The 27,797-nt window shown below is 46.5% G+C and overlaps 1 protein-coding gene across 2 annotated transcripts in view; it reads left to right on the forward strand.

The window, feature by feature from the left end:
- Nucleotides 1-27,797, forward strand: part of PALM2AKAP2 (PALM2 and AKAP2 fusion) — a 503,483-nt gene that overhangs the window by 275,280 nt on the left and 200,406 nt on the right. The window contains exons 6-8 of one of the 2 annotated variants that reach the window (XM_047700792.1): nucleotides 11,448-11,562; nucleotides 12,650-12,671; nucleotides 18,441-18,542. In XM_047700792.1, coding sequence (XP_047556748.1) covers nucleotides 11,448-11,562; nucleotides 12,650-12,671; nucleotides 18,441-18,542 — 239 coding nt within the window. The remainder of the gene's footprint in view (nucleotides 1-11,447; nucleotides 11,563-12,649; nucleotides 12,672-18,440; nucleotides 18,543-27,797) is intronic. The other variant, XM_047700794.1, reaches the window with a different exon arrangement.

The raw sequence follows: 27,797 nt of genomic DNA on the forward strand, positions 1-27,797 counted from the left end.
GGTTAAAGCCTCTGCCTTGGACTCAGGTCATGATCTCAGGGTCCTGGGATTGAGCCTCGCATTGGGCTCTCTATTCAGCAGGGAGACTGCTTCCGCCCCACCCCCCTACCTGCTGCTCTGCCTACTTGTGATCTCTGTCTGTCAAATAAATAAATAAAATCTTTAAAAAAAAAAAAAAGGGAACTGAGGTAAAGAATGCCGGTGGGAGGAACAGCTTCATGGAGAAAAATGAGTTTGGTCCCGCCTGTGTTGGGTTTGGAGTACCTGTGGACCATCCCCGTGGAGACCCAGCAGATGCATTTGCGTACAGAGGCTGGAGTCTAGGAGAGAGGCTGAAGGTACAGGTTAGGTAGAGGTCAGCATGTCGTGGGAATCAAACCATGAGCAATGATGTGATTGGCCAAGGATAAAATGTCTAGCGAGGACGGTGAGCCAGATAAACATTGAATAAAGGCGGGAAGAGGAACACATTGAGAATCCAGTGTCATGGCCTCTGAGGGGGAGGAGGGATGGTCCACAGTAGTTTAAACATGGGAAAGCTAATAGATTCACCCTGAAGAGTATCCGTGACACTCCGCTGTTAGGACGTCCCAGATGGGAACAAGACCAGATACAACACAGTGGTGGGGGCAGAAAGTAGAGGGGAGCAAGTTGGACGGTGATGGGGATACGAGGGGTTTGAAGCAGCCGGAGGTGAGTGCCGTCAGGGGAATCTGGGAGAGAGATTTAGCAGTAACTCAAATAGGATGCAGGGTCATAAGAAGTTCACCTATTTTTAATGTGAGAAAATTTATTCTTGTTTATGGACTAAAGGAAAGGAGGCATCTGGGGAGAGGTTGAAGCCATAAGGGGAGGGGATAATTGATGGAGTGCCATCCCAGAGGAATCTGCAAGGTCAGGTGCACATGTAGAGGCACTGGCCTTGAACAGGAGAATCTCTGAGTCAGAGTCAGGAGGTAGAAGGCTGGATGAGACTTCTTTTCTCTTTTTACAAAAAGAGATGCTTCTCGTGCTAGAAAGAGTTTAAGCCACTGAGAAATGTGTTGCTTTGAAAGGAGATTCATCTTACTGTCGTGTAATCAAAACTCTTTATTTCTGATGAAAGCGGCTCAGACAGGAATCACACCCAAGAAATCAGTGCTCAGCACAAGCTTGGACGTGATTTCCTGTAGCAAAAATCAACTTGCACAGATTCTGGTGGTGTGAGCCGTGTGATTACAGATGGAATAAATACACAAGACGGGGAGATAGGCTGGTCTCTGTGGGATAAGGAAAACTTAGGGAGAGAGACATTTGCATTCATATTTATTTGGGATTCTGTTTGGTTGCACCAAAGTCAGTAATGAGAAGTGTTAATATGTCCCAGCTGTATACTTAGATCAAGAGATAAGTCAATCCAATATTAGTTTTTTTTCTCAATGTATATACAAATTAGTGTATCTGGAGGGGGGAAAGTAGCAAAACCAAGACAAGATTTAAAAAAAAATACTGAAAAGTACTATCTCCAAGTTAGTTTCACTATGGAATCCTTGAAAAGTGTGTTCTTGCCTTGTCTTGCTTTTCATTCACTCAACATATATGTACAGGGACCGAAACAATATATAGTCCTACATCTCGGTAAGTCTGTCCTCAGGAGCGGGGTGGTACAGATAAGGTTGGGTAGGGTAAACACATCTCTAACACTATTATCAGATGGTGTATACCAAAAACTTAACAGGGCTAGCAATGTTATGGTGGGGGGAGTGAACACAACAGGTTAAAATGACTTAAGAAAAACATTACTAAAAAGACAGGCTTTGGACTGGGTTTTGACTGTTAGGTATGTTAGATAAGGTTGAGAGTAGGGAGTCATTCCTGGCTTTTTCACAGGGCGGCGTATTATCTGTTCTGGCTGGAACTGTGGGGAGGGCATAAGGCTGGGAAGGGGTTAGAGCAGAGCATGGAGGGTGTAAACTTCCTGCCTAAGAAGTTTGGGTCCAGGAAAGAGTGAATGGAGAGCCACCAAGAGCTTTTTAACAAGGGAAAGGATATGAGCTGGATTTTAAGAATTCTTGATGGCACCATTCTCTTCTCTGCCATTATTTCTGTCTCAGGGATGACATGGAAAAAAAAAAAAAAAATGAAATGGGCATGAGTTTCCACTGACACCTTGCGGTCAGGGAAGGTCCTGTTGTGTTATAAGGAGAAGTGGAAATCCTCTGTTTATTTAAGAGCCATTAACCTTTTTTTGTCATAGTAAAATACCAAATGATCTGGGGTGATTCCAGATATGCTCATCTAAGTAAAAGGAAGCTGTTCCCTTGCAAATTGAGTCACAAATGAAAAATATTTGGGGAGTGCCATAGAAACAAATGTACTGTCTTCCTGAAATATGAAAAGGAATTTTGTAGCATCTATCTGTGTGAAAACAAACAATATTCTTCCCAGTGCTCCACCTAGAATACAGAAACAGAGATTGAGGTATTGAGAGAGACAGAGAAAGAGACTGGGAAAGAGAAGGCAGGTGTGGGGGGCAAAGAGAGACAGGCTAAGTATTCTAAGAATGGAGGAGGGATCAGAGGATTAGGCCTTGGGCAGAACTGAGGACCCAGGAAGCAGGAAGTAATAGGGCACTCTTCAGAATCTTGCTGGGGGAGTATCTCCCCCTTGATGTTTCTCCCTTCTTGGGTCACTCCTCTCAAGAGGCAGACTGGGCAAGAGTTCAGGCAGTTTCGGTTAGTTACATTTCTACTCCGTGGCTAGGGATGTGGGAACTTTTCATCAGTGAATGGTTCCACCAAACCCATGGAAACTCCAGAAGGACTGTGGATGAGCTGGTTGTTGTTCCCAAAAGTCAAGTAGCGGGGATCCGGGACAGGCACAGTTCACAGCAGCTGGGCCCCCCTTAGCCTCTTGTCACACTCACTTCTGAACCACATACATGTGGATGTGTCTTCTGTTTCCATTGTGTAACTGCAACTTCATTGTCTTTGATGAGCACCATATTGTTAATTAAGTCTTATGTGTCCCGATGATCAGCTCAGCTGGAAAGTTGTTTCAAGTATATACAGACAGCAAGGACTGCCTCTCTCTCGCCTTAATTCAGCGAGCAAAGGCTCTGAGAGTCAGAGTGACACAAACATCACAGTCACAGCACACCAAAGAGATGCTAAGACATGGGTGATTATCCCTGAGCAAAACACAGGAACTTCCCTGCTGAGCCTTTGGCTGGGGCAGGGATTTGAGGTAGGGCGGTTGGTCAAGCACAGCTTTGGCCAAGCCCCATTGACAAGAGTTGACAAGCAGTGGTGAATTCCAACTTTGCCAATTGCTTATTCTTCCCTCCTGCTGCTGCTGAGTCATTAATGAGGCTCTGGGCTGTGATTAACTCTGTCCCCACATCGTCAGCAGACTTCTAAGAGCGTTCATTCAAATTCAACCCTAACGTCTTGAATGGGTTAGAATTAAATGTGGTTGCAGGTGAAGGGATCCCCGATAATACTGGCTTAAACAAGATGCTCATTTCTCCCTCCAGTAAAAATCCACAGGTGGGTAGTCAAGACTAGTCTGGTGGCCATCTCTCTGAATTCCTCAGGGACCCTGGGCTGCTTTCAGTTTCTCCCTCTCCTATCCTTGTCCTCAGAGTTCAAGATGGTAGTTCGAGCTCCTTCTGCACATATGTGCGTTTCAGGCCGAATGATGAAGGAAGAGGTGAAGAAGAAAGGGCTAAAGGAAGGTTCTAGAATCTTCCCTCCAGGGCTTCCACTTACATCCCTTTGGCCAGAATACGCTGTACATGGCTACAAAAGAGGCTAAGAAATGTGGTCGTTATTCTGCATGGCTTTAAGCTTAGCTAAACCTTAGGGATCACACTGCTATGCGAGAAAGGATGGAAATCAGTGAACAACTAACGATCTCAGTTACGGGTTCCCTTGTGCTGGATACACAAAGATGTGGGCAGCCCTCCTCTCCTCTGAACACAAACATTCTTCCTGAGGTTCTTGTTCTGGGAGGTTGGCCAGATGGGTGCCCCACTTGACTGCTCAACTATGAACCTGTAGTTCAAGAGAGGAGAACAAGATCTCTTAATTCGGCGGCCCAGCCATCTGCCCACCTCTCCCGTTGTTCTGGGAGAATTTACTGAGACTCAAAAGACATGGCAATGAGCAGCCATGTTTGGCCTTTCACGGTTTGTGTGTGTCACCCTGGCTCAGGTTTCTCAGTGGAGAGGAAAACTGTAAAGGTTCACTCCACTGGCTTAGAGCTTCTTCAGAAATAGACCTGGGCGCCTGGGTGGCTCAGTGGGTTAAAGCCTCTGCCTTCGGCTCAGGTCATGATCCCAGCGTCCTGCATCGGGCTCTCTGCTCAGCAGGGAGCCTGCTTCTTCCTCTCTCTCTGCCTATCTCTCTGCCTACTTGTGATCTCTGTCAAATAAATAAATAAAATATTTTTTTAAAAATACCTTAAAAAAAAGAAAGAAATAGACCTGTGAACATTTCTTTACCACTCTTCTTGCCTCAGCTGACTCACGGCTGAGTTCCTCCATGGGAAAGCCCACAAGCCCCCCTTCCTCTTCTTACCTTACTTGTCTACTCCTCCCACCACCCCCCTTCCCACTCCTGGGCCCCAACTCATATCATCAATGCCCCCCGTCCCACTGGGTGGCAAGTTCCATTTGCCTGGGTCTTCCCATGTCCCAGAACGGAGCAACCTAGAAGTCATGGTGTTTGCTGAACTTGACCTCTGCACGTCCAAACAATAGCGCTCAGACAGTGAATGCTATAGGGAAATGAATGTCGCCTAAATCAGGGCACTCTGATCTGAAGGTCAGCGCTGCCGAAAGAGGGAATGGACTGCCTTTAGAGGTGGTGAGCTCCCCGTGCGGGGAGGATTTCAGAAAGGGGTAGGATGACTGCTGAGTGGAGTACCGCTCAGGGGCTTCATGTTTCTGAAAAGCAATTAGATTCCATAGCTTCCACTCCTCGCCTGACCTTCTGTGGGCATGAAAAATACATTGTGTTGCATTATGCATTCTTCAGGAAACCAGGGCAAAAAGAGGCAGTGGTCATAGGGAGGTAGTGGAAAGAGGTGGCAAAGAATACCAGTGCTCCAGCCAGACCACTGGGGTCTGAATCCTGGTCCCACGTTATCTTTGTGACCCTGGGCAAGTCAGGGACCCTCCCGCACCTCATTTCCTTCATCTGTGGACTGTTGTGGAGCTTAAGTATCTTAATGCTTGTAAAAGACTTAGAAACAGTGTCTGGCACGCAGTCAGCACTCAGAAATTATAATCATTACTATTGTTGTAGCACACAAGCAATAGATACGTAACCCACACAATATTAGCATTCTGAGTATCATAATGATTATTCTCACCACCACTGATGGAGAAACAAAAAGTAAGCATACCACAGGGATCAGGCAAAGTCCTCTGCAGGCAGTAAGACCAGTGGAAGCCCAGTTTGCATTGGTCTGTACTCTTTTGGAGTGGACAGAGAGCCGCCCACACGAAGGAAACATTTACTGGCTCCTGTAAGTAAGAAGGTTAGAGGTGTAGCAGAGAGGGTCAGGGGAAAGAGTAGTTAGAGAATCCACGGCCCAGGGTCCCTCTCAGGCAGCCGCTTCCTTGTTGGAGCCTTGTTTTCTCCCACTGCAGAGAAGGGGAGGTCGGTCCTCCTCAGAGCCCTTCAGATCTGGTATTTATTTCTGGGCCAGATGAGGCATAGCAAAACGCAAGCACTAACTGAGCCATGGGGAGGAGCCATGGGCAGGAGCCAGAGGGATGCGGGATAGAAATGCCGAGGACCTCTCTGGGACCATCATGCTGGGCCGTGTCCACTGGGGAGGTAGAGCTGGCGGTGCCTGAAGAGGCCATACAAGGCCACATGCCCCTGGGTGAGGAGCGGGGACACATTATATTCTGGACCGTGGCCTATGCTGTCTCCTTGGCCTGGCACGTCTTCTCTCATTCACCTGGTGAGTGCATCCTTCAAGGCTCAGCTCCCATGTCACCTCCTCAGTCAAGCTTTTCTCACCGCCCTCTGGCAGTTGGAAATTGCTTTCGGCTGTGACCTCAGCAGGGCCTTAGACTCCTACAAATCTGGGGCTAACAGTCCAGGTGCCTTTTGAGTTGTCTTGTGACGTTATGTGTCTACCTGGCTGTTTTGGTCACTTGACTGAGGTCTCGGGAGCTGATACCATGGCCGACCTTGCTCTCTGTCCCTGAGGCTCTGCGCACGGCCTGATGGGATGAAGGTGCTTGCAGAAAGCTGGATGGATGGATGGATGGATGGATGGATGGATGGATGGATGCATAATGGATTTTGAAGTGAGAGTGACTGATGCGCCTCACAGAGCCAGAGGTCTTTCGTATCTTCCTGCGGGGAAAGTCCAGTGGGGTTAGGGGGACTGTGTAAGACATCTGGCCATGATTGCAACTTTATCTCTGGTAAATTAAGCCTGCACAGGTGCAGTGTGTTCCCTCTGCTTACTGCCCATTACAGGTTGCTTTGTGCTCAGAGGACACCGAGCGAGCCGGTCCGAGGCTGCCCTGTGCACCTGGCTCAGCCTTAAGAGCCTCGATTAACCTGGAGTGTAAATTACACTTCCTGCCCATTCTTTATTTTTAGCTCAGCAATATCTACTTGACTCCTGCAGCCAAGACTGCCTTAGATTTCAGTCATGAAACTACAAAGCCGGAGCATCTCTAGCCCGGCTAGGATGACTCTCATTAACCCCACGATGCTCCGTTTCTTGGGACGCTCCCCAGCTCTGGGACTTAGGTTTGCCATAGAACGATGGCGGCCTGGGCCATTCAGCGCCCTCAGGACCTGGCCCCAGCCCACATGTGCACTGGTAGGGAAATCTGCTACTCGGACCGGACCTGCCTACACTTAACCAAACTGTCGTTTTCCCATGTTCATCCCCTTTGAGGGAAACTCATTTGTTGTTACTGCAGAAGTTGAGGTTTTTTTGCTTTCTCTCCCTCCCTTTCTCTCCCTCTGTCTTGCTCTCTCTCTCTCCCCCCCCTTCTCAGTAAGCAGTATCATGACCCAAATCTTTAGTGCTTGACCTATATAGCCGGGGGCAGGCTATGGAGACAGTCGGTCATCCAGTGGGCGTCCCCGGAGGATTCTTAAACACTTGGGGCTGCTTCACTGGGAGACGAGAGCAACTTAGAGTCAGCCTCTCCCCACCCCTTTTTTTCAGCCAGCCATTCTTTTTTTTTTTTTTTTTTTAAAGATTTATTTATTTATTTGACAGAGAGAAAGATCACAAGTAGGCAGAGAGGCAGGCAGAGAGAGAGCAGGAAGCAGGCTCCCTGCTGAGCAGAGAGCCCGATGTGGGGCTTGATCCCAGGACCCTGAGATCATGACCTGAGCCGAAGGCAGAGGCTTTAACCCACTGAGCCATTCTTAACACCATTTTGTTTATTTTAGAATCCCCGGCTCCGAGTCCAGCCACACAGGGTCCGAAAGTGTTGGTTGAGTTGAATAGAAATCCACGCTGGAGTGTGTCCTTTTAACCCTCCAGGGACCCGGGAGAAGCTGGCTCCTTTCCCGTGCCCCAGTCTGTGAAATGCTGCCTTCTCAGCACTAGGTCAAAGGAGGGTTTTTGTTTTTGTTTTTTAAAGCTACTTATTGTTTTATTCTAGTTAGACAAGGAATATATGATTTTTTTTAATTGGGGAAAATATTGAAAATTATGAAGAACAAAATTAAACTTCCCAATATACCATTATCCAGAGGCAACTACCACTGATGTTTTCCTATTTTCTCAATCTTAACTCCTCATGACAGAGGAGCCTGTATTGCTCCAGATTTTTCTGAGGACTGGGAGGAGGAATGTTGAGGGTGGATTATATTCTTTCTAATCTTACAGCTTCAGGCCTTCTTGGGCTATACACACACATATTCCAAATTTATATATATTATTGGGATATGTTTTATTAGGATATATATAGTCACAGGTGTATGTCATATAATACATATGTATATAACATGTACCCATATAATATATAAATATTTGAGCTGTATCAGCTGTTGCCGTAATAGTACTATACAACTACTTGCAAACTCTGTGGTTTGTTTTTTTTTTTAAGATTTTATTTATTTATTTGTCAGAGAGAGAGAGAGAGAGCACAGGCAGTCAGAATGGCAGCCAGAGGCAGAGGAAGAAGCAGGCTTCCTGCTGAGCAAGGAGCCTGATGGGGGACTCGATCCCGGGATGCTGGGATCATGACCTGAGCTGATGACAGCTGCTTAACCAACTGAGCCACCAGGCGTCCCACAAACTCAGTGGTTTAAAACGAATATCACTTATTATTGCTCATACTCCAGTGACTACACTGGTATTTGCTGATCTAGGCTGGGCTCCGCTAAGCAGCTCTAATTTCAGGTATAGGTCCGACTGGGCCTGGCTTCTTACTCTGGTTTGGGCTCCGGTCTACTCCCCATGTGTTTTTCCCAAGGCCAAGGCTGAAGGGACAGCCACTGAACAGAGAAGCTCTTCTCTTGGTGCCGTCAAGGCACACAAGGACAGAGCCAGCTCCACAAGCACCTTCGAAGCGTCTCCTGTGTTGTGTCTGCATCCCAGTGGTTAAGGCAGATGACATGGCTGAGCCCATCGTCCAGGGGCAGGGAAGTACAACCCACCCACCATGAGACGAAAGCACGTGACCAAGACCAACATCAGTGGGTCAGGGATGTATCCACTTCCCACAGAGGTGAAGAGGGGAGGGAGGGAATATGTTTGAGACTGATAGACTCTACCAGCGTCCCACATACCTGCTGAAGAACTCTGTCCTCTGTGATTCAGTCTGCTCAGAACACAGCGGGCGAGTACTATCACCCAATCTTCTCAGGAAGCCTCCTCTAGTGTTCCTCTACCCATTGAGCTAGTTCCATTTCTGGATCATCATGCCCCATGTGTGTTGTTCCTGTTGCACACTCATATCCCTTTCCTTGATTCCCCCAGAATAATGTACACAGAGGTGGGGAGGAGATTTTGCGGCACATCTGGAACAACAAAGGAGTTCTATTTTTTTTAAAAGATTTTATTTATTTATTTGACAGAGACAGAGATCACAAGTAGGCAGAGGGGCAGGCAGAGAGAGAGGGGGAAGCAGGCTCCCTGTTAGCAGAGAGCCCAATGCAGGGCTCAATCCCAGGACCCTGGGATCATGACCTGAGCCGAAGGCAGAGGCTTAACCCACTGAGCCACCCAGGTGCCCCTATCTTTTTGTTTAGATGTCTGTGACACTCGGCCCCATCTCCTGTGGATTCTGTTTGCATCTCAGCCCGCACACAGCCTATCAAATTTAGGCTTGCTGAAGAACTCATCTTGGCCTCAGAAATCCTAGACGTCTCATTTGGCTGAGCCGCATCTTTTTGCAACTTGGTTTCGTTTCTTTGACTCTTCCAACATACGTTACATTGAGCACTTGAGCCTTCCAGCCCTACGATGAATGAACTATCTAGAGTGGGAGATGAATGATTTCTATGTGCTGTCATGTGAGGTTGAGAGTTGCTAGACCTCAGCACTATTGAGATTTGGGGCCAGATAATTCTTTGTGGTGGGAGGCTGTTCTGGGCATTGTTGGGGGTTCAGCAGCATCCCTGACCCCAGTACCCACCAGATGCCAGGGGCACCATCCCCACTCTTCTTGAGTCATGGACAACCAGAATGTCGGCACACATTGCCAGATATCACCTGGGGGAAAAAATCACCCCGGTTGAAAACCATGGCTCTAACATGGAGTAGACTTGAAAAGACCTCTGATAAGCCAAAATAATGTGCTAATAAATGAGGGCAGTGTTATTTCCTGGCTGCCTCTGTGAAAGCCTCATAGGGTGGCTGGTATCTGTGCTGAGACTTCAAGAATGGTTAGGGTTTTGAGGTGGGTTTCTCGGAGGAGGGAAAAACGTGGGGCACAAATGGGCAAATAAGGAGTAGCTCTTGTCCAGAGTGTAGACCATGTTGGCATGGGAGGCTAGCTACTGGAGGGCCACCTAAGTTGTTATAAAGTCTTTCACTTCTACCGGGAATGAAATGATAAATATATCTGTGTTCGTTTGGAGAGAAGATGATTGTACGTAGAGTTTGTCTTCATAGCCCAAAGTAATTGCTACAAAGTCTCATCTATCCACAGGTCATTTCTCAGATGTCCAAGAAGGAAACCTCTAAGGGCACAGTGTATCCCTAAACAGACCCAAGCTTGTAGCTTGGTGTCCCTTACCCCTCTGAAGATCTCACTCTGGACTCCTCCTCTTAGGTCTTAGTTGAACAGACTTGGTTAGCCAGTTCCCACCAGCAGATTAGAAGATGGAAGTGGGTGGTGGTAGGACAGATTCAGATGGGCACAGACTCTGCCGCAAAGCTTTCAGCATGACAGAGGGGAAAGAAACTAAAAGCAAAATTGAATGAGCAAACAAGTATGTTCAGGTCAAATCTTTAGGCAGGGGAACATCCAACCCTTCATAACCCTTAGGACATTGCTGTATGACAGCATCACCCTAGGATGCCAACTTATGCAATGTTTCACAAGGCAGGAACTACGCGAGATACTACAGAACCCATGTGGTAAGAGGTTAACACCACGGTCAGGAGTAGGGTCTAGAGTTTGACTTCTGGCTTGAGTTCTTGCCTCAAGGCTCTGTAGCAATCAACTGGCCCCTTAACTTTGCCAAGCCTTACTGGTCTCATCCATAAAATGGGGATTCCCTACTCAGAAGGTCATCGGGAAAGTTAAATAAAATCCACTGTGTGAATTCTGAGCTCTGTTCTCGCCACGGATTTAGTACTCAATAAAAGCTAACATTTAATACTATCATTTCATTGAAAGAATTAGCGACTGAGACCTCTCCCAGATTAAAACTGTTCTGGAATATTCCCAGGGTCTCTTGTCAGTGCCCGGTTTTCCCTTTCAGAAAATACCTAGGATGGCCATGACAACTGAGAAAGTTCCAATTGTCTCAGTTACCACCCCCCTTCCCCCTTCTTTGGGGCAGAAGAGGACGGGCCACTAAGGGCAATGACAGCAGGCCTGCAAGGATATTGCCCACTAGCCTGTGGCAACCTATTTTCTTTGAGAAAGAAGAACAGTTGTTCTGAGATGACTAGGAGAGTAGGAATCTATTTTCCTTCGGCCCTTATGCCCTATGCTATGTAAGAATATCTACTGCCAGATTAAGAATGGGCACACTAACAGAGTTCCAGGGGGACACGCCCGAGCCTATCACAAAGCAGTGGCACTGAGCAAGGGGCGGTCACTCTGGGATGTTTTCCTTTGATCACTGTCTGCGACCTGGCAGAGCTGAACACACAGGGTGCTCTGTGGGGTGCTCTGGCCTGGTATTACACCGGGAGACGGAGACTGCCAGGAAGTCACCCCACAGGAAGGAGCTGCTCTCCGACCCAGGAGTGGCAGGACAATAAAGGACCCTGTTCTCTATTTGTGTGTTTTCCAGGCTGGAGCAGGAAATACAAGCGCTAGAAAGTGAAGAGTCCCAGATATCTGCCAAAGAGCAAATCATCCTAGAGAAACTAAAGGAGACAGAAAAATCCTTTAAGGACTTTCAGAAGGTAAAAAAAAACGAACAAATAAAAAACAAATGTGATTTCTCGAGATTATATCCCAGGGGAAGTGAGAACTAGCAAATTGGCACCAGTGGGGACAAGGCCAGTTAGTACTGATGAGATGTCTGAGCCCCACACTCCATGAAATGCGGTGCGGGTGTGTGAGGACCTGGCCATCTCCGACCCTGACAGTGGCCTATAGTCAGGTGTGGGACCACCTGGTCTGCGGAGAAGCACAGACAAGAGCCTGTAAATCAGCCCCATCCACCTATTATCCAAACCCTTCATATGCCTGGTTCCTGAAAAGTCCTCTGCCCTTGGACTTCAGAATTCCTAAGCTAATTCTTTTTTTTTTTTTAAGATTTTATTTATTATTTATTTGACAGACAGAGATCACAAGTAGGCAGAGAGGCAGGCAGAGAGAGAGGAAGGGAAGCAGGCTCCCCGCTGAGCAAAGAGCCTGATGCAGGGCTCAATCCCAGGACCCTGGGATCATGATCTGAGCCAAAGGCAGAGGCCTTAGCCCACTGAGCCACCCAGGCACCCTCCAAATCCAATTCTTATGAAGCAGATTAGACCTGCTCCTTGTGGCTTCAATCTAAATCTTTCCTTTACAAAAAGGCCAGAGGCAAAAACCATATCCAATGGATATAAATACCGAATAAACAGAGTGTAAACACTATGGAAACAGGTGGTGCCCTGTAGCACATAGGAGAGAACCCATAAAGCCAGCAGTCTCTGAACATCTCAGGACCTTCCTTCCATTTTGTCACCCAGCTACCCAGACCGAAGAAACAATCCAACCAAATTAATTTTAAGATGGGATTTTCCGATGTCACTTCTCCCACACAACCAAGGGTATTTGCTGGGTAATTGACATAAATCCCTACCGGGAGAAACTCAGTGTGAGGTGGAAATGACCAAACTTTCCCTTAAATTTCAAGATCCCAAACACATTCCCCAAAAGAAAAGAGAGTATTGGGTTTAGGCACCACAGTCAAATTCTGGACCTGGGGGAGAGAGACAGGTTAGATGGTTGAGGGATTGTGTCCCCACATGTGAGTAACGCTCTGCCCTGCTTTTGTTTCCACAGAGCTTCTCCAATGCGGATGGAGGTAAGTGGAAGTGTTCTCTGCCCCCATTCTTTAGAAGAATCTTATCCCGGTCAGCTTAGTGGGTTTCATGAACACAGGCTCACTGGGAGACGCGATGTGTTGGCGTGGGAGGCCATCAGAAAGAAGGAGCAGCTCTCTCTGCTGGGCCTCTCTGCTGCACATCCCCAGGCTTGTCTGCCTCCTTTTTCAAGGATGGTTTCTCAACTCACCATTTTTAGTCTTCTACAGTTGGCCTGGCTCCTCCCCTTCCCATCCGGTCCTCCAGGTTCCCTGCTTGGGCCTTTCTTAAAAGCTGCTCCACCAAGAGTGCTAACATTGGGACCAGGTCCCTGGTGAGAATGAGCCCGTTGGTGGCCAGGGCTCCAGGTCACAATACACATCATAAGGCCATCATCTGGTGTTTAGGGAACTTTTCTAAGGCCTGTGTTTTTACTCTGAATCAGAAAACTGCCATTTCTTCAGCCTCCCAGGGTAACAAGTCTGGGCAGAACTTCCCTCCCTATGTGGTGGCATTGGCCTTGAACCTGTGAAGGGTGGGAGAAGGGCCCTGGCTACCTGGCCCCATCCTGGCAGGAGTGGTTCTTTCTTCTGTTCCCCCTTCCCTTCCATGGCCCTAACCTGCCTCTACTGACTTTCCCTGTCGCCTGTAGTCAGGTGTGGGACCACCTGGGGTGGTGGGGGATGAACTTGGGGTTAGGGGATGAACTTGAGGTTGTGTGTTTCTCGTCCTTCACCTTGCTTCCCTCACTTAAGCTACAAACTCATGAAAACCACTCCATTTCCACTTTCACTACGGCCTTCAACTAGACTTGCTTTAAAAGGCTGGGACTTGTCAGAAAGATCAGATGCCGTTGCTCTCCTGATTCTTATAAGGTCAACCTCTAAACTATGAAGAAGATCAGGAACCAGGATAAAGGTTGGCATCAGTATTTTCCCAATGTCATTTGTAAATATAAGACCAAAGACTTATAAATGCAGAGATGGGTCTTGTAATTTTCTGGATTAGCAAAAATATTTGCACTGAGGAGAATTCTGACTTTAGCCAGAAAAAAGTATTATTTTATTTTATTTGGTGGGAGAAGTTGGTTTCCAGCAAATAAAAAAGGAGGAAATCTGGATTTTTGGGCCCCAGGGATCTTGGGGAAAGTAGTAAAATAAACTTCATGTTCCCAGCACATGAGGGCAGGGACAAATCAGGGCCAAACTAGTAGGGACTCCAGGGGGAGGACCTATGACATTCTAAAGCCTTCTCTAGGGTGTGGCCAAATCAGGGGTCTTGTTCTGTGCTTTGGGAATAGAACATGGAGTGAAGAAGTGGTGGTCCCGTGTCTTTGGGGCCTAAGGGATGGCAGCCTGGGAGGCACAGTGGGCTTCCCTAGTGCTAGGAAAGACCTGAGGCAGTGGACATAATCAGCAATCAGTCAGTAAGTGTGAGGCTGGAGTGGGGCCATGGGACATTGGCCCTCAGACACCTACATCCTGGAAGGGTACACACTGACCTTTCATGCTTTTACTTCTTTTTTCCCCCTCTTCTTTCTCAAACCAGAATCTTCCCTAGACTTTTCTGTATAATTAGGGAAAAGAAGGACCCTGAATGTCACATCTCTGGGAGGGCTCTGTGGGGCATGGAGACCCACATAGCCTATGATTTGTTAACAAGCAACACAGAAGGCATGTTATAAGCCCTGTGTCTTTCATTTACAACCTGAGCTTCTTTCATTTCCTCCTGCATCATTTCTCATGATGGGCGTCCCTTCATCCAGCAGCTCATGGAGGTGGGAAGAAACTTGACCGTGACTAAAAAGAGCCTACAGAGAAAATTGCTCTGATGACTCTGTCCTCAGTCACTTTTTGACAGAGGCGACCTCGGGCTCAAGGATGCAGACATTTTAGGGATCCCAGGAAACAGGGAAAGGTTTCTATGGTCTTACTGGTCACCCTGGATTATGGCTCCTGCCATCTCTGCTTATACCTCAGCCTGCGTGGACCTTTCCATTGTACCACATCTACTGGCAAAGAAAGAAGTTTGAAGGAAGGACCACATGCTCCAACAATGTGGTCAATGTTTAGCTCACACTGTGGTCCGAGAGTTCAAAGTAAAGCAAATCCAGTTGAGGAACCCTGGAATATCTGATTCATTTTCCATTCTTTGGTTTCAAAGGCCAAGACCCTCTCAGAATCAACCACCTGTTGTTACTAAGAACTAACCCCAAAGTATTATAGAATAATAGCGCCTTGAGAAAAATACCCTACTTCTGAAATGCTAACTACAGAATCCAAGGCCAACTAGGATTATAACTGTGCAAGACGCTACAGAAAACCAGCAGAACATCCCTAGTTTAATGAGGTGCCAAGGAGATGGCTGCTGGCGACCCCGCTTCAGGTCCCTGTGCACGTCCCCCTATGCATGTCAGAGGACGTGAAGGGACAGCACTGCTAAGTCTCCAATGGCTTTGGATTGCATGGTCGTCCTGGCCATCAAGAGCAACATATTCCGATCTTGAGTAGAATTCCCTGGCCATATACATTCTGACCCCGCTCACTTTCTCCCCACCCCCATACATTCTTTTTTTTTTTTTTTAAGATTTTTATTTATCTGTTTGACAGAGAGAGATACAGTGAGAGAGGGGACCCAAGCAGGGGGAGTGGGAGAGGGAGAAGCAGGCCTCCCACAGAGCAGGGAGCCCAATGTGGGGCTCGATCCCAAGCCCACGGGATCATGACCCAAGCTGAAGGCAAATGCCTAATGACTGAGCCACCCAGGCGCTACCCACCCCCATACACTCCCGTTATGTGGCAGAGCCTTCATCAGTTGGGCGGGTTGTTTTTACCGCCTTAAATTGGCAGAATGTCTTGCGTAACTGTAATTTCCATGTAGCATATGTCTTGTGATAACTGCTCTTCACCCACCAAGGAGCTGGGGTGAAACCTTTGGCCAGAACTGGCAAAGGAGCATGTTGTCCTGGGCCTGTCTCCGCCCTCGATGTCTGAGACCATTCTTGGGTTTCCATCCCGTCCCGGTCTGCGGGGGCCGGAAGCCATCCCCATATCAACCCCTTCACAGGCGCTGCTGGGAAATCTCAGTGTTTTCAGGTGCCCATAAATCATGCATTCCAAGGAATGTTCCTTTGGTTTCTCCAACTCTGGCTGTGCGTGTCCGATCTAGTCACGGTAAATATTTCAGCAGCCCCAGGGACTAACAAGGAGCACTCATGTGACGTGTCTGCCTTGGCAGTGACCATTCTCTGCCTTCTCTGACCATAGACCACCCTGTCTTTGGCAGGAAGAGGGCAGGTTACTGACTGAGTCTGCATGAAGAAATTCTTCCCAAGGAGGCTCTGGAGGCCCTGTAACTTATTCCTGGTGTTGGTCTGTTGGCTGCCTCCCAGTAGCACAGATTTGCTTTGACTACTTCATGCTATCTTGAGGGGGCTGGCTGCCTGGTTCTCTTTCTGGAACCCCATCCTCACCACTCCCTTATCTCAGCGGGAGTCTGTGGTCCCAGCCTTCCAAGAGCTGTAGTCCTCAAGCTTGTAGCCAGGGACCTCTGGGCAAAGGGGTTGCCACCCCAACCCACTCTGGGCAGGGAACTGCCTTCTGGGGGAGGCTGAGGCAGAAGCACTGGAATCCTGTGCTCTTTCTGAGGTAGATGCCCCTGCCTACAAGTGCCTCTTGTTTCTGGCTGCTAGAACTTTCATTATCAGATGCCCCAGAAACACTCTATTTAGCACAGAATGTATAGACACACAGGGAACCAGTCTGGAAGTCCTCCCTTGGTCCTAATGGCTTGAACCTTCAACTCATTTGAAGCAGAAAGTCAGATTTACTGAGCTCGCATTCCACAGATTTCTAGAAACACTCAGGGAAAACTCAGAAGCTCTGCAGATCTGCTCTGGCCACCTCTTGTCCCCTGCACTGTTCCTCTGGCCCCACACTGCTTCTCAAGTCTTCTTCTGGGCCACTGTCAGCAGTCTGTCCCTACACCCTGAGGAGCAGCTCATCTCAGGCCTCTGCTCTCTTCTGGTCCTGTGTTGTATGGGTTGGGGCCCGGACTCTGCTCACAGATTCCCACAGTGAGAGTAACCCGAATTCAGGAATAAAAGAGAATTATGTACGTTAGACCTGTGGACACACTCGGAACCCTTGACTCAAAACAACCCCATCTTCAGGGAGTCCCCACAGGCTGCCTCATGGATATCTCCCAGTCCCTCCCCATCATCTCAAAGGCCCAATTTCCTTCCTTGCAGCAGAGGACCCTCAATCATGTCTGCCCACCTTCCCGCACACCTAAGGCCTCAGACAGAGATGGTCACTTGAACCTCACCATGGCCAGAGGCCTGCCTGTTGACTCTGGATTTCCTGTTCCTTCTCTCCCAGTGGTTGATATGGAAAAATCCATTCCCTTAGTGAAACTCCCCCCTCCCCCCCATACACACAGTGTGTGTTCCTAAAAACATAACTGTCCAATCTCAGCACATTCTGGATCGTTGACATTGACACGCGAGTCAGCAAATGGTCTAGTCGGTGCAGACCCAAGCTAATCCTAATCCGCATCCCAATCTAGTGTCTGGGTCCTCTCCAGCATGGAATTTAAAAAAGGAAAAAGAAACCTAACAGAACTAAGGCGGTATCAGTGGGGACACAGAGGATGGGATGGATATAAGAGTTGTGCAGGAGGTGGAGGCTAGGGGCTGACCTGGTTGTCAAGAGGGGGTGTTCAGGGCACCGTCCGGGATCCTGGGTGAATTGTGGCGCCGACAAGCTGAAGTAGGGAGGACAGGACAGGTGGCAGATGAGCACAAATGAGAGTTCGCTTTGGGACATGTTGAGTCTGAGGTGATTGGGGGAGATTCAGTGGAGACGGGCAGGAAGCCGCTCCATGTATCGTCTAGGAGGGATTGGCATTCCAGGATTCTGGAATGTGGTCCTGGCACGAGGAAGGAATCACATCACATAGCATTCTAGAATGTTCCTGCCTTTGCTTTCCCACTCCTCTCTGGGGGATACACAGATTCTTCTCTTTGTCTTACCCCCGTGGTTTCCTCCTCTCCTCTGACACTTTGACACACCTGCTGAGGTTCATGCCCGGAGGATCTCCCCTCTCTGAATGGGCTTGTCAGGCGCTTTTCCCAAGAGGAGCTGGTCTCCCAGCTTTGCCCAGCCACAATGTCCTGCAACTGGGCTAATGGTGAATTCGCTGGCTGGTGTTATTTGGAATCTCAGGATTTTCTGGCTGAACCACCACCTTGAAGTATTAAAATTGTGGGATAGATTCTAGAGTTTGGGGAGCTTTTTTTTTTTTTAATGTCTATTAAAAAGGTCTTCTGGATGAATCAGGCACCCGACGCTACATTTCCAGTTTAAGGAATGAGCCCCGAGTTTATTTTTCAGTACTGTTGAAGGCATATTTCTAATTTGATGTCCCATGTTTGGTCAATCCCACCAAGCTCATAATGGCTCTTGTTAGCCCATCCTCTTCCCTCCCTCCCCAAACTCATTGTACTCTTAGAATCTAGAGCTTTCTGATGGATCTTTTAATACATAGAGCAGTCCTGGGGCTTGAGCTCTCTGGCCAGGATCCGTCCTACCTCAGCTACTCTGCTGAATACCAGTCACTGGGCAAATGCTTTTCTTTGTTTACCTTGATCCTCTGGTTCGGTGGCTGCCTCTGCAGTCCATTATGTAGGGCAGACCAGCTGCTGTTTCGGCATGAACCCACTGGGCCTCCCAACACTGTGCCTAATTGTATTCCCTGTTCTCTGCTACCAGATGCAGTAAATTACATTTCCTCCCAGCTCCCCGACCTGCCAATGCTCTGTTCACGAACAGCAAAACCATCACCTGGGCAGGACGGGACTAGCAGAGGAGCTGGTAAGTCCTGGGGAGCTATTTGGTTTTGATGCCGGGACTGGCCACGGGGCCTGCATTTCTCTGAGCTTTAATAACAAGGGATGCCCAGATAGCCTTCCATAGTGGACCCTCTCCTCAGCCCAGCCTCAGACATAGAAATTGCAATGGCCACGGAGTGTAGGTGCTAGGCCCTGATGAGTAATTAAGGATGGAATAGAAGGGACTACTGAGAAAATCATAGGGCATTTCCCCCTACCTTTAGTGGGGTCTTTCTCTCACGTTTATGGTCTTTATATATCTCCTTATTCTCAAAGTTAATCTGTGCTCTTCCTCTGGGGGTTTATATTTTCCATACTGAAAATGTACAAGAGCCAAGGAGCTATGATGGAAGCTGGGGGAAAATTACTTTCAAAGTGTATGAGTATGTTGCCAAATCCCTTGGGAATCAAGCTGCTTGTATATTATAAATATATATTCCAAGTCTTCCCATTTCTGGAATTATTTCTGAGCTACTGTGGTATATTTGGGGGAGGGGACGAACAATTTAAAGAACATGTTTCTTGCTAATGTTTTTCACAATGGTGGATTTAAAAAAAAAAAACATACCTTTACAAGTATAAAGTCTATAGAGAGCTGTGTTTTGCTCTATTTGATACAAATGTGCCTCAGAAATCAGAACTGGATGGACGTGAAGAATCAGTCTCTAAACCAGTCGTTTTACAATCCACACAGAAATGCACTGGGGGCCAGGGGCTCAAATGAAAAAAATGAATGGCCAAGGTGGCACAGTTAGGAACAATGTAGGTGAATTCAAATCCAATTTATGTTTTACATAATCTAGGTAAGTTTATGCCTAAAATAAATCACATAATGACACTTTTCATGGAACAAAATAATCATGGGCTTTTAAGCCAGAAGAAATCATTTATATAGGTCAAACTGAATGTTTTGTGAAGCAAATAGTCCCTCCTCCTTTTAATGTAAACGTACCCTAAAATGGCAAGTAAGTGATGATGTGGTCGACGTGTGCACCGACAGTAGCTACTGGGTATCTCTGTAAACATCTTAGCATGTCACTTTTACAGCTGACTCACAGAATTCTAGAACTGGTGTTGTCTGGTCGGACCCTGGCCAGGTTTGTGTGTCCCCGGACCGAGAAAACAGTTCTTAGGGCCTGCAGGTGTGTAGCCGAGAAATCATCATCAGAGGCTTAAGCCGCAAGCTCTCACGTGCTCCAAGAGCACTTCTGAAGTCAACTAGAGTGATAGCTCTTCAACAGTCACACACCTTACCTTCCGCCAGTATTAGAGACTCGGGTGCTGATCGTTCCCAATAAGCGTGGGTAAACAGCTTCCTGGGCCCTCTCTACAACATGTTCCTGGACCTTACAGGACGTGAGATATGATCCAACCAACCGACACATGGATCAGCTCCGGGAGAGGATAGGGACAATGTGACGACTCACTTTTAAGGGGTCTAGAAAGGGTTTGGGCAGCATCGATAGTCAACAAGTGTGACATGTAAGAGTAAGTAAAGCGTTAACGTGATTGGAGCTCTGGCTATGTGGGAATACGTGTGCCATCGCAGCCTAGCCTCCTTCAAGTTGAAGGTGCTCCAGAAAAGTAATGATCTGATGGCAAATGCATTTTCAGAAAAGAATTATGTGATCAGGATCTTCAAAAATAAGTGTATGTGTACTTCTGTTTATTACCAAAGAACTCATTTGCATAGATGTATCTAACTGTGGAAATACACACATGCAGAATCATGGAAGGAATTGCATTTGTTGTGGCTAACTCCTTTGTCTAGACTCTTTTCGGAATGGAGCGTCCAGATTCATTGTCAGTTATGGCCAACAGAGCATGGCTGGCGTACCAAATAACGGCACTCGCTCCCAGAATCCTTTCCCCTAGACATGACCCATTTTGCTTTATGAACATTCTTTTGGAAATTTGCACAATTTTATTTTTAAATTTTTCAATTTTTTTTAAAGATTTTATTTGCTTATTTGAAAGAGGGGGTGGGGAGAGGAGCAGAGGGAGAGGGACAAGCAGACTCCATGCTGAGCATGGTGCCTGATGAAGGGCTCCATGCCAGGACCCTGAGATCATGACCCAAGATGAAATCAAGAGTCAGACGCTCAACCAACTGAGCCACCCAGGCATTCCTTGGGCCCATTTTAATAAATGTCACTTGTGGTTACTCAGCATTATGACAAATCTTCTGGTCGTTTGGAGTTTGGAAGGTTTAGGCTTCTTTATAAATGGGAATTTATTTAGCATCATTGCTTTTAGAATTAGGAAGCATCTGTTGCAATCAAACATGAGGCCAGGCTTTAGCAGCCCTGCAAATGGATCCCCAGATCACAGTCATATACCTCTGTGATTGGAGTTTGTGTCCCTCCAGGAGCCCCACTCTGTCTACTTGTACTGACCATTGGGAAGTCCTTCCTCGGAGGTCTGCCTCCATCTTCCACCCATCAGTCCTTATCTTGCTCCCTGGAGCCACTTGGAACAAACCTTGAATTGATTTCCCTTCAACTATTTGAAAATGACTATCATTTCTGGTCTTTCCCAGATCCCCAATCTGCATCCCCTTAGCACCCACAGCACCCAGTCTCTTTGGCTGTCCCAAAATTAATGAAATGGCTTTGAGATACCCTCTGCTATCCTTGGCCCTCCCAACTGAACCCTCCCCACTTTGTCTCTTGTCCCTCAGACGTGCAGTGCACAGACCTGCCCCATGCACTCTGGGGTGGGCTGATCTCCACACCCCCCGCTCTGAGAACAGAGCAAGAATTCGCAGACCATGTGACTCACTCTGCTGGTGCCGTGGTCTCTCAGCTTCAAGTTCAACCTCTGCTCAGCCTCATTCCCTTGATCCAGTCTAGTCATTGTTCCAAAATCATTTCCACTGAAACATGTAGCAGTTTTCTCTAATTGTGCACATACTGCTTTACCTGCTCGGAGAAACTACAAAATTCCTTATTTCTTAATCTCAAAAGGCAAAAGTAAGAATGAGCTATATACCTTTCTGCCCTTTGTAGATTTGATGTGACTGTTGAATTTCTTCTTGATAATTGTCCCTTTAAGTGTCAGGGCCCCATGGGGTCACTGAGGAGCATCTGTGAAAGGTGGGGAGGGGAATGGTATAAAGGGATTTGGTAGTCAGGGCTCAGGTATTCTGTCCCATTTCAGACACAGCAGCTCCTCTGTCCTTGGGTTTATATATTGTATTTCTGCCTCAGATTTCCATCTGAATAAAGGTTTTCACAGTTTTGAAAATAGAAAACCCTTTTTCTCTAGTGCTGAGATTTTTATAGCTATTGATTGTAGCACCTCAAAGCCTCGCTTTTCTTCTCAGTTTAGTATCACCTGAGATCTGAAAACAAGCTTCCATTATTTTTCTTCATTTCATTGATGAAAACATGGCCCAGTTAGAACCAAAGTCAGAGTTCTGTGACACACTGTCGGGGTCTCCTGGCCCTTGAGAACCCTAAATAGGCACCTGTGGGACATGCTCATTTAATAAGTAACAAGTTCTGGCAACTGTCTTGACAGCCCAGGCACATGTTTCTGTCTCGTCCACAGGAATGTGAGGGACTTTGTGATGATCCAGATTGATCTTAATCTCTGGCTTTGCTTAAATTGCCTAAATAACTTGAACAAAAAGAGAATGAAATGCATCTCTATACCTTCCGCCTGATGAACCCTTCCTGGGTCTTGGTGGTCTCTGCTCTTTGAAAATGAACTTTAGAATTTAGCCAGCCACGATGGCAAGCTACTTCTACATAGTTTATGTAATTCCTTCCTTCTTCTTTGTTTAAATCAGAACTCCAGGTGTTGGCTTGTAGCACCTTTCCCAGCGTCTAAGATTCTTGAGACAAATTTATTAATAAGGGAACTGACTCCTGGATCCAAAGCACTGAGATCATTTATGTCTCTCAGTGCTTCATTATTTTCTGAGCTTCTCCACTCATCTGGGCTTCACTTCCCTCTTAGCAATATTCTTTGGCACTCTCAGACTGAGAAATGTCCTTCTGGACCAAGAAAGTGGAAGCAAAATCAGATATGGGAAATTGGCTTGTGCTCTTCTTAGCCATGACGTCACACCTTTCCAGACTTATTTCTGTCAGTACTAAGGTGTCCCGGGAAAACAATCGTTCTAAGAAACTTGTGATGACTGGTTTTTGAAGGTAGAGATTGTCTAACTGCTGGGATGAGAGGAAAGATCCACTCTGAATTAATTTCCTCACTTGCATTTTTTTTTCCATCACAGCAGCCAAGTTTGTACTTCTATCCCCAAGAGAAGGGATGAGCATATATGTATATGCATAGTCGTGTGCCCAAAGGGAAATGACCGCATGTATATATGCTCACTGCATAAGTGAGCTTATTCAGCCAAATGTGTGCATTGTTTCTCCTCCACATTCCAGGTGTGATGTCAGCTACTGGGTGTTCAGTATATTGTGGGGGTCTAATGACAGTGGGCTGTGTCATATTATATTTTACATGTGGACCTTCAGCCTTATACCTCCTCCCACTGATCACAGTGAGTCAGAGCAAGTGAGCTGCTAGGAGCTAGAGTCGAGGGACCTCACATGATTGAATTTTCTGTCCTCATGGAACACAGTGTCTTGTTTGGTCTGCTCTTGGCTTGATTCTGAAATGGAATCATGTGGTTGGTTGCCCCACCCCTCCCTTGGGTCAGATGCTCTTGTTTCCTCTTCCCTAGGCTTCTTAGTGCCTGTACAGCTGCCTTCTCCTTAACAAAGCTGAAGGGAACAGGGAACACGAGAGTACCTAGAACCGTTGGCATAAGCTTGCATTGGAATCAAGCATTCTCTGTGGCTCAGACCCACGTCTCTGGGCTGTGCAGTGTGCCAGTAGGTTCACCTCCTGCTCCCACCCTGGTTTTTAGGCAAGTACCTATCACAGGGGCTTCCCCTCTGAACCACACCTGGCTGTTTTCAGAACCAAGAGCCTAGGATTAACAATCCGAATTAGACTGCCTCTGTCTCCTTATTTACCAGAGGGTAGGGTGGAGCAAGGACCTACTAAACCAAACCCAGAGGCCTGGCATCAAAGGTCCAGTTGCATCATTCATTTGTATCCGTTGCAGAAACTCACCACTATGGTTTTTATTCTTCCTTGACAGTCATGAACATCTACTCCCCCATCTAGGTTCTTGGAAAGCATAGCAAAAATGCTTTATCCATTCCAACGTTATTGTCATGTATGTCATGTTGGGAAATCAGTAATTAAATATATCATTTTGTAAAAACATACTTTCAGATTTCAGTCATCCTGTCATTGGGACTTCCATCAGACCATCTCCTTTCTCTCTTCTCTGGCTCCAGAATCTTTCTCATTGGAGGAAATTTCACATACTTTCCTATATGTCCATGCAGCTCTCAAAATCTCTTCCAGGGGCTCCCCCAGAAAACCCCCCTCTCCTCAGAAGCAGCCCTTCCTGACTTGTTTTCAGTAAGCTGAGCACGGACCCCTCATCTCTACACAGATTGTAGTGTATCCCATGTGGCAAGGGAAGGCTCGAGGGAAGAGAATGGAAGAGAAGGGAGTATATTTTGTGGTTAGACACGAGAGCATGACCTAAGTGAGAGGCCTTTGGTAATCACCACCTGACAGCAGGAACAAGCAGGAGTTTTATTTTTAATGGTGTGCGTGCGTCAAAAATAAAATGTTGAATTCAAAATATAAGTCTCGTTTTTGTACTGGTTCACATTCACCCTGCTTCACATTTGAAATATTATTGGCTGAGAGCTGGAGCAAAATAAAAATGCTTATTTATAAACAGAATATTTAAGATAAATGTTCACACTTCCTGTGTGGCTTTCTGAATGTCTGGTAACATTCTTGTATGTGTATCCATGGAGTCTAAATGCTGCTTTTGTGTTAAGCAAGAGCTTCTCCAAGTGTTCACCTAAGTACCCCTTCCTAGAGAGGAGAATAGATGCAGACAAATCATGTGAGGCCAGATCCTGACAAAATCTGCTAAAAATCTGTTTCCTCTGAAGCCTTGTTTTACCTGGGGGAGAAAGTATGGATGGATGTTGTATTTTATGGCATAACATATTTAGGCTTATCTTATTGGCAAAATGTCTTACGATGTTCTACTCCCATATTCTAGAAATATTGAAAGAACAGTGTACAACATGTAAATACGAATACTAATATGTCACCCTAATGAAACCATGACACATGTGGTTCAGTCCCCAGAGCCATGTCACATTTAACAAAATATGGTTTAAAATCACACACAGAAATAAAAACAAACAAACAAACAAAAAATACAACATTAAAAAAGGAATTCTGTTCTTTACCTGTTTTTCCTGAAGGATATTACAAGGACTCCAATTCATATCCCCACCCAGAAGCACTTCTCACATGTCCTTTTCTTTATTCCCCATATCTCCACCACCACCACAAAAATGTACCCTCTTTTTCCATATCCCATGTAGCTTTTACACCCTCTCCTACTGAACTCCTTGCTTCTCAGCTCTTTTTTGTGTGCATCTACTCAGGTGTTCTAGCATAGAACTCCTCCTCACCCTCCTTTCTGTCTTGTCTCTGATTCTGGAAACAGGCAAAGACAAAATGAGGGTTGGGGGTTAGGATGGTGGAGAGAGGAAAAGTGGACCAACAATGACAGCGTTCTCATTGGTGGGCAGAAGAAGAAGGACATCTCCAAAGATTCCCATGCTAATAATTTGTACCCAATCGCATATGGATCTAAAAATAGACATGTTTTGTTCCATATTCTGTATTGATGACAGATCAGTGTGTCATTTTATTCACATATTACTAGATGCTTGGGGGATAATTAGGTATTGTACCTATAACTGGCAATCATTGGCATCATCCTTATTTATAAATATGTCCCGTGAGTGTTTTAATAGTGATAGGACATAATATTTTAACCCCCACACTGTGCTTTTGGATGTAAATGTAATATTTAAAGAACAAACCTTGGAGTCCACACACAATTTTAAATGCCTAGTCTGTTTCTCTGGTGACAGACTTGGTGGGAAATCAGGAAATAACCGAGACAAATATTTCTCTTGATGTCACCATCCTTGTGTGAGCCCATGTACTTCCATGACAAATATCGGTTGGCCTCTCACTGTGTCACTGAAGGAAACTCAAGATCTTTGTGCTGAATAAGGGAAACTTTCAAAACGGACATAAGGAAAATCAAGCATTGGATCTGGCTTCACAATCTGTTTAGTTAAGTGATAACTGTGAATGGACCATATCTTATTACCCAACAGATGAAATAGTATCATGGCTGTTTCTCTGACCAGTTCAAACATTAATTACTGTGTGTACCTTTTCATTGGTGTCATGTTATACAAAGTCTTTGTGACTAGATAGTAGACTTTTCAATTAGTGGTATTTATTTCACCGGTATTTGTAAATCAGGTACTGTGTAGACAAAAGGCTCTAAGGTAGGTGCTGGTGGGGTAGGGGAATGGTAGAAAGATGTCAGGCAGAAAACTCACCTTTAGAGATCCTAAAAACCCATGGAGCTAATAAAACATTCCCACAAATGATTATACCCCTGAGTGGAAAGTGTTAAGTGACATCAGAGAGGTTTGGAAGTGTTCAGAGAGCTTAAGAAGAGAGAGAAGACTTGGAGATGGAAGGACCAAAGAAACCTTCTGAGAGTGGGGAGGCAGCTGGCTGGGCATCGATGGATAGGTCCTAATTGGATGGATAGAAACTCTGAAAGGAAGGCCAGTTCAAGAGAAGGGAATCTTAAAAGCAGGAAAAGTTTAGGTGTGGGATGGTGTTATTTGATTATGCTAAAAAAGTTGGGGGCGAGGAGAGCAGTTAAAATGATCATTTGGATCTTCTTAACACCCTTGGGGAACGTGTAGTTATTCAGAAAGAGGTAGGGACTCAAAGGCAATCATAACCCGAGATGCCCCCATGGGAAAGGCAGGCCAGGCAGGGAAGGATGCTGAGTTCTGGGAATAGAGCAAAGTTTGCTGTGGTTGGAGCATACGTAGGATGAGAGGGGCTGAGAGACAAGGCTAGAAAAGAAGTTGCAGACAAATTCCCAAGGGAATTATATGCCACGCTAAGCAGTTTGGCGTTTGTCCTATATAGATGCAGGAACCCACAGAGCATTTGTGCAGAAGGTGTTGTGGGCTGGATGGAGCACAGGCTAGTGGAGCCAGCAGACTTTTTCTATAAGTGGCCTGATTGTAAACATTTTAGACATTGTGGACCACATATGGTCTCTGTCATCTATTCTTTTTTTTTTCTTTTTTCCTTTTCTCTTTCTTAAATTTCCGTCCTTCTTTCTTCTTTCCTTCCTTCCTCCCTCCCTCCCATTTCCTTTTTATAGTATTTTCAAGACAAGTCTTGGGCTACCTTTGCCCCCTGCTCTGAGAAGCGGCAGGTAGAAGTGGGCAAAACTGTTGTGTGGAGAGCAGAGGGGGCCTGGCCTGAGGCAGTGGCGGTAGAAGAGTCGTGAGGAGACGCAAGGGGAGAGGTCAGAAGTGGAATTAGTGGCTCCCAACAGTTTGGCTGTGGATGAAATTAGGAAGAAAAGGACAAATCAGGTGTGATTCTGAGGCTTCTCGCTCAAGAGACAATGTGGTACTGGTATTGAAAACCAAGAAGACAAGGGGGGAGTTTTTAGAGAAGGTAAGTTCGGTGTTGAAGTTGTGGGGTTTGAGGTAATCCATGGGTCATCCAAGGAAAGCGTGCCTGGGGCCAGTGGGCTTCCTGAGACCAATGCTCGCTTGGTGCCCTAGCATCCAGAATGCGTGCCTCGCACGGAGCCTCAGGGGTAACAGATTGGAGAGTTTGGAGGGTCACACAAGACTACAGAACAGGGGAGAGCAGGTCCTTAGGAAGCCCAGATTGGTGGCAAGATTTGGGATAAGTTGGAGAGGGCTAGAGTGGACGGGGGGAGCTGGAAGGAAGCCCTTACCGTAACCTAGGGAAGCAGAAATAGTGTCTTAAATTGAGTAGTAGCCGTGGAAGAGAGAGAAGGTGACCAAGGAAAAAGATGGTATGGGGCAGAATCACGAGGATTTGGCGCTGTGCGCATGGCCAAAGAAAGAGGCCTTCTGTGATCACTGTCCTCCAATTCCAGTCGCCACGGGATGCTGCTACCTCCATCTTGTTCTTTTCCTAGTCCTTGTTTCAGAAACGCAGCTCAGTGATTGAAGTAGTCTCAGAGCATATAACCTGACTGGTTTGTAGCTTCAGTTCCTGTAGACAGCCTAGTTCAAAGTACAGT

Source organism: Lutra lutra, chromosome 13, assembly GCF_902655055.1.
Source record: "Lutra lutra chromosome 13, mLutLut1.2, whole genome shotgun sequence".
Lineage (NCBI taxonomy): Eukaryota > Metazoa > Chordata > Mammalia > Carnivora > Mustelidae > Lutra > Lutra lutra.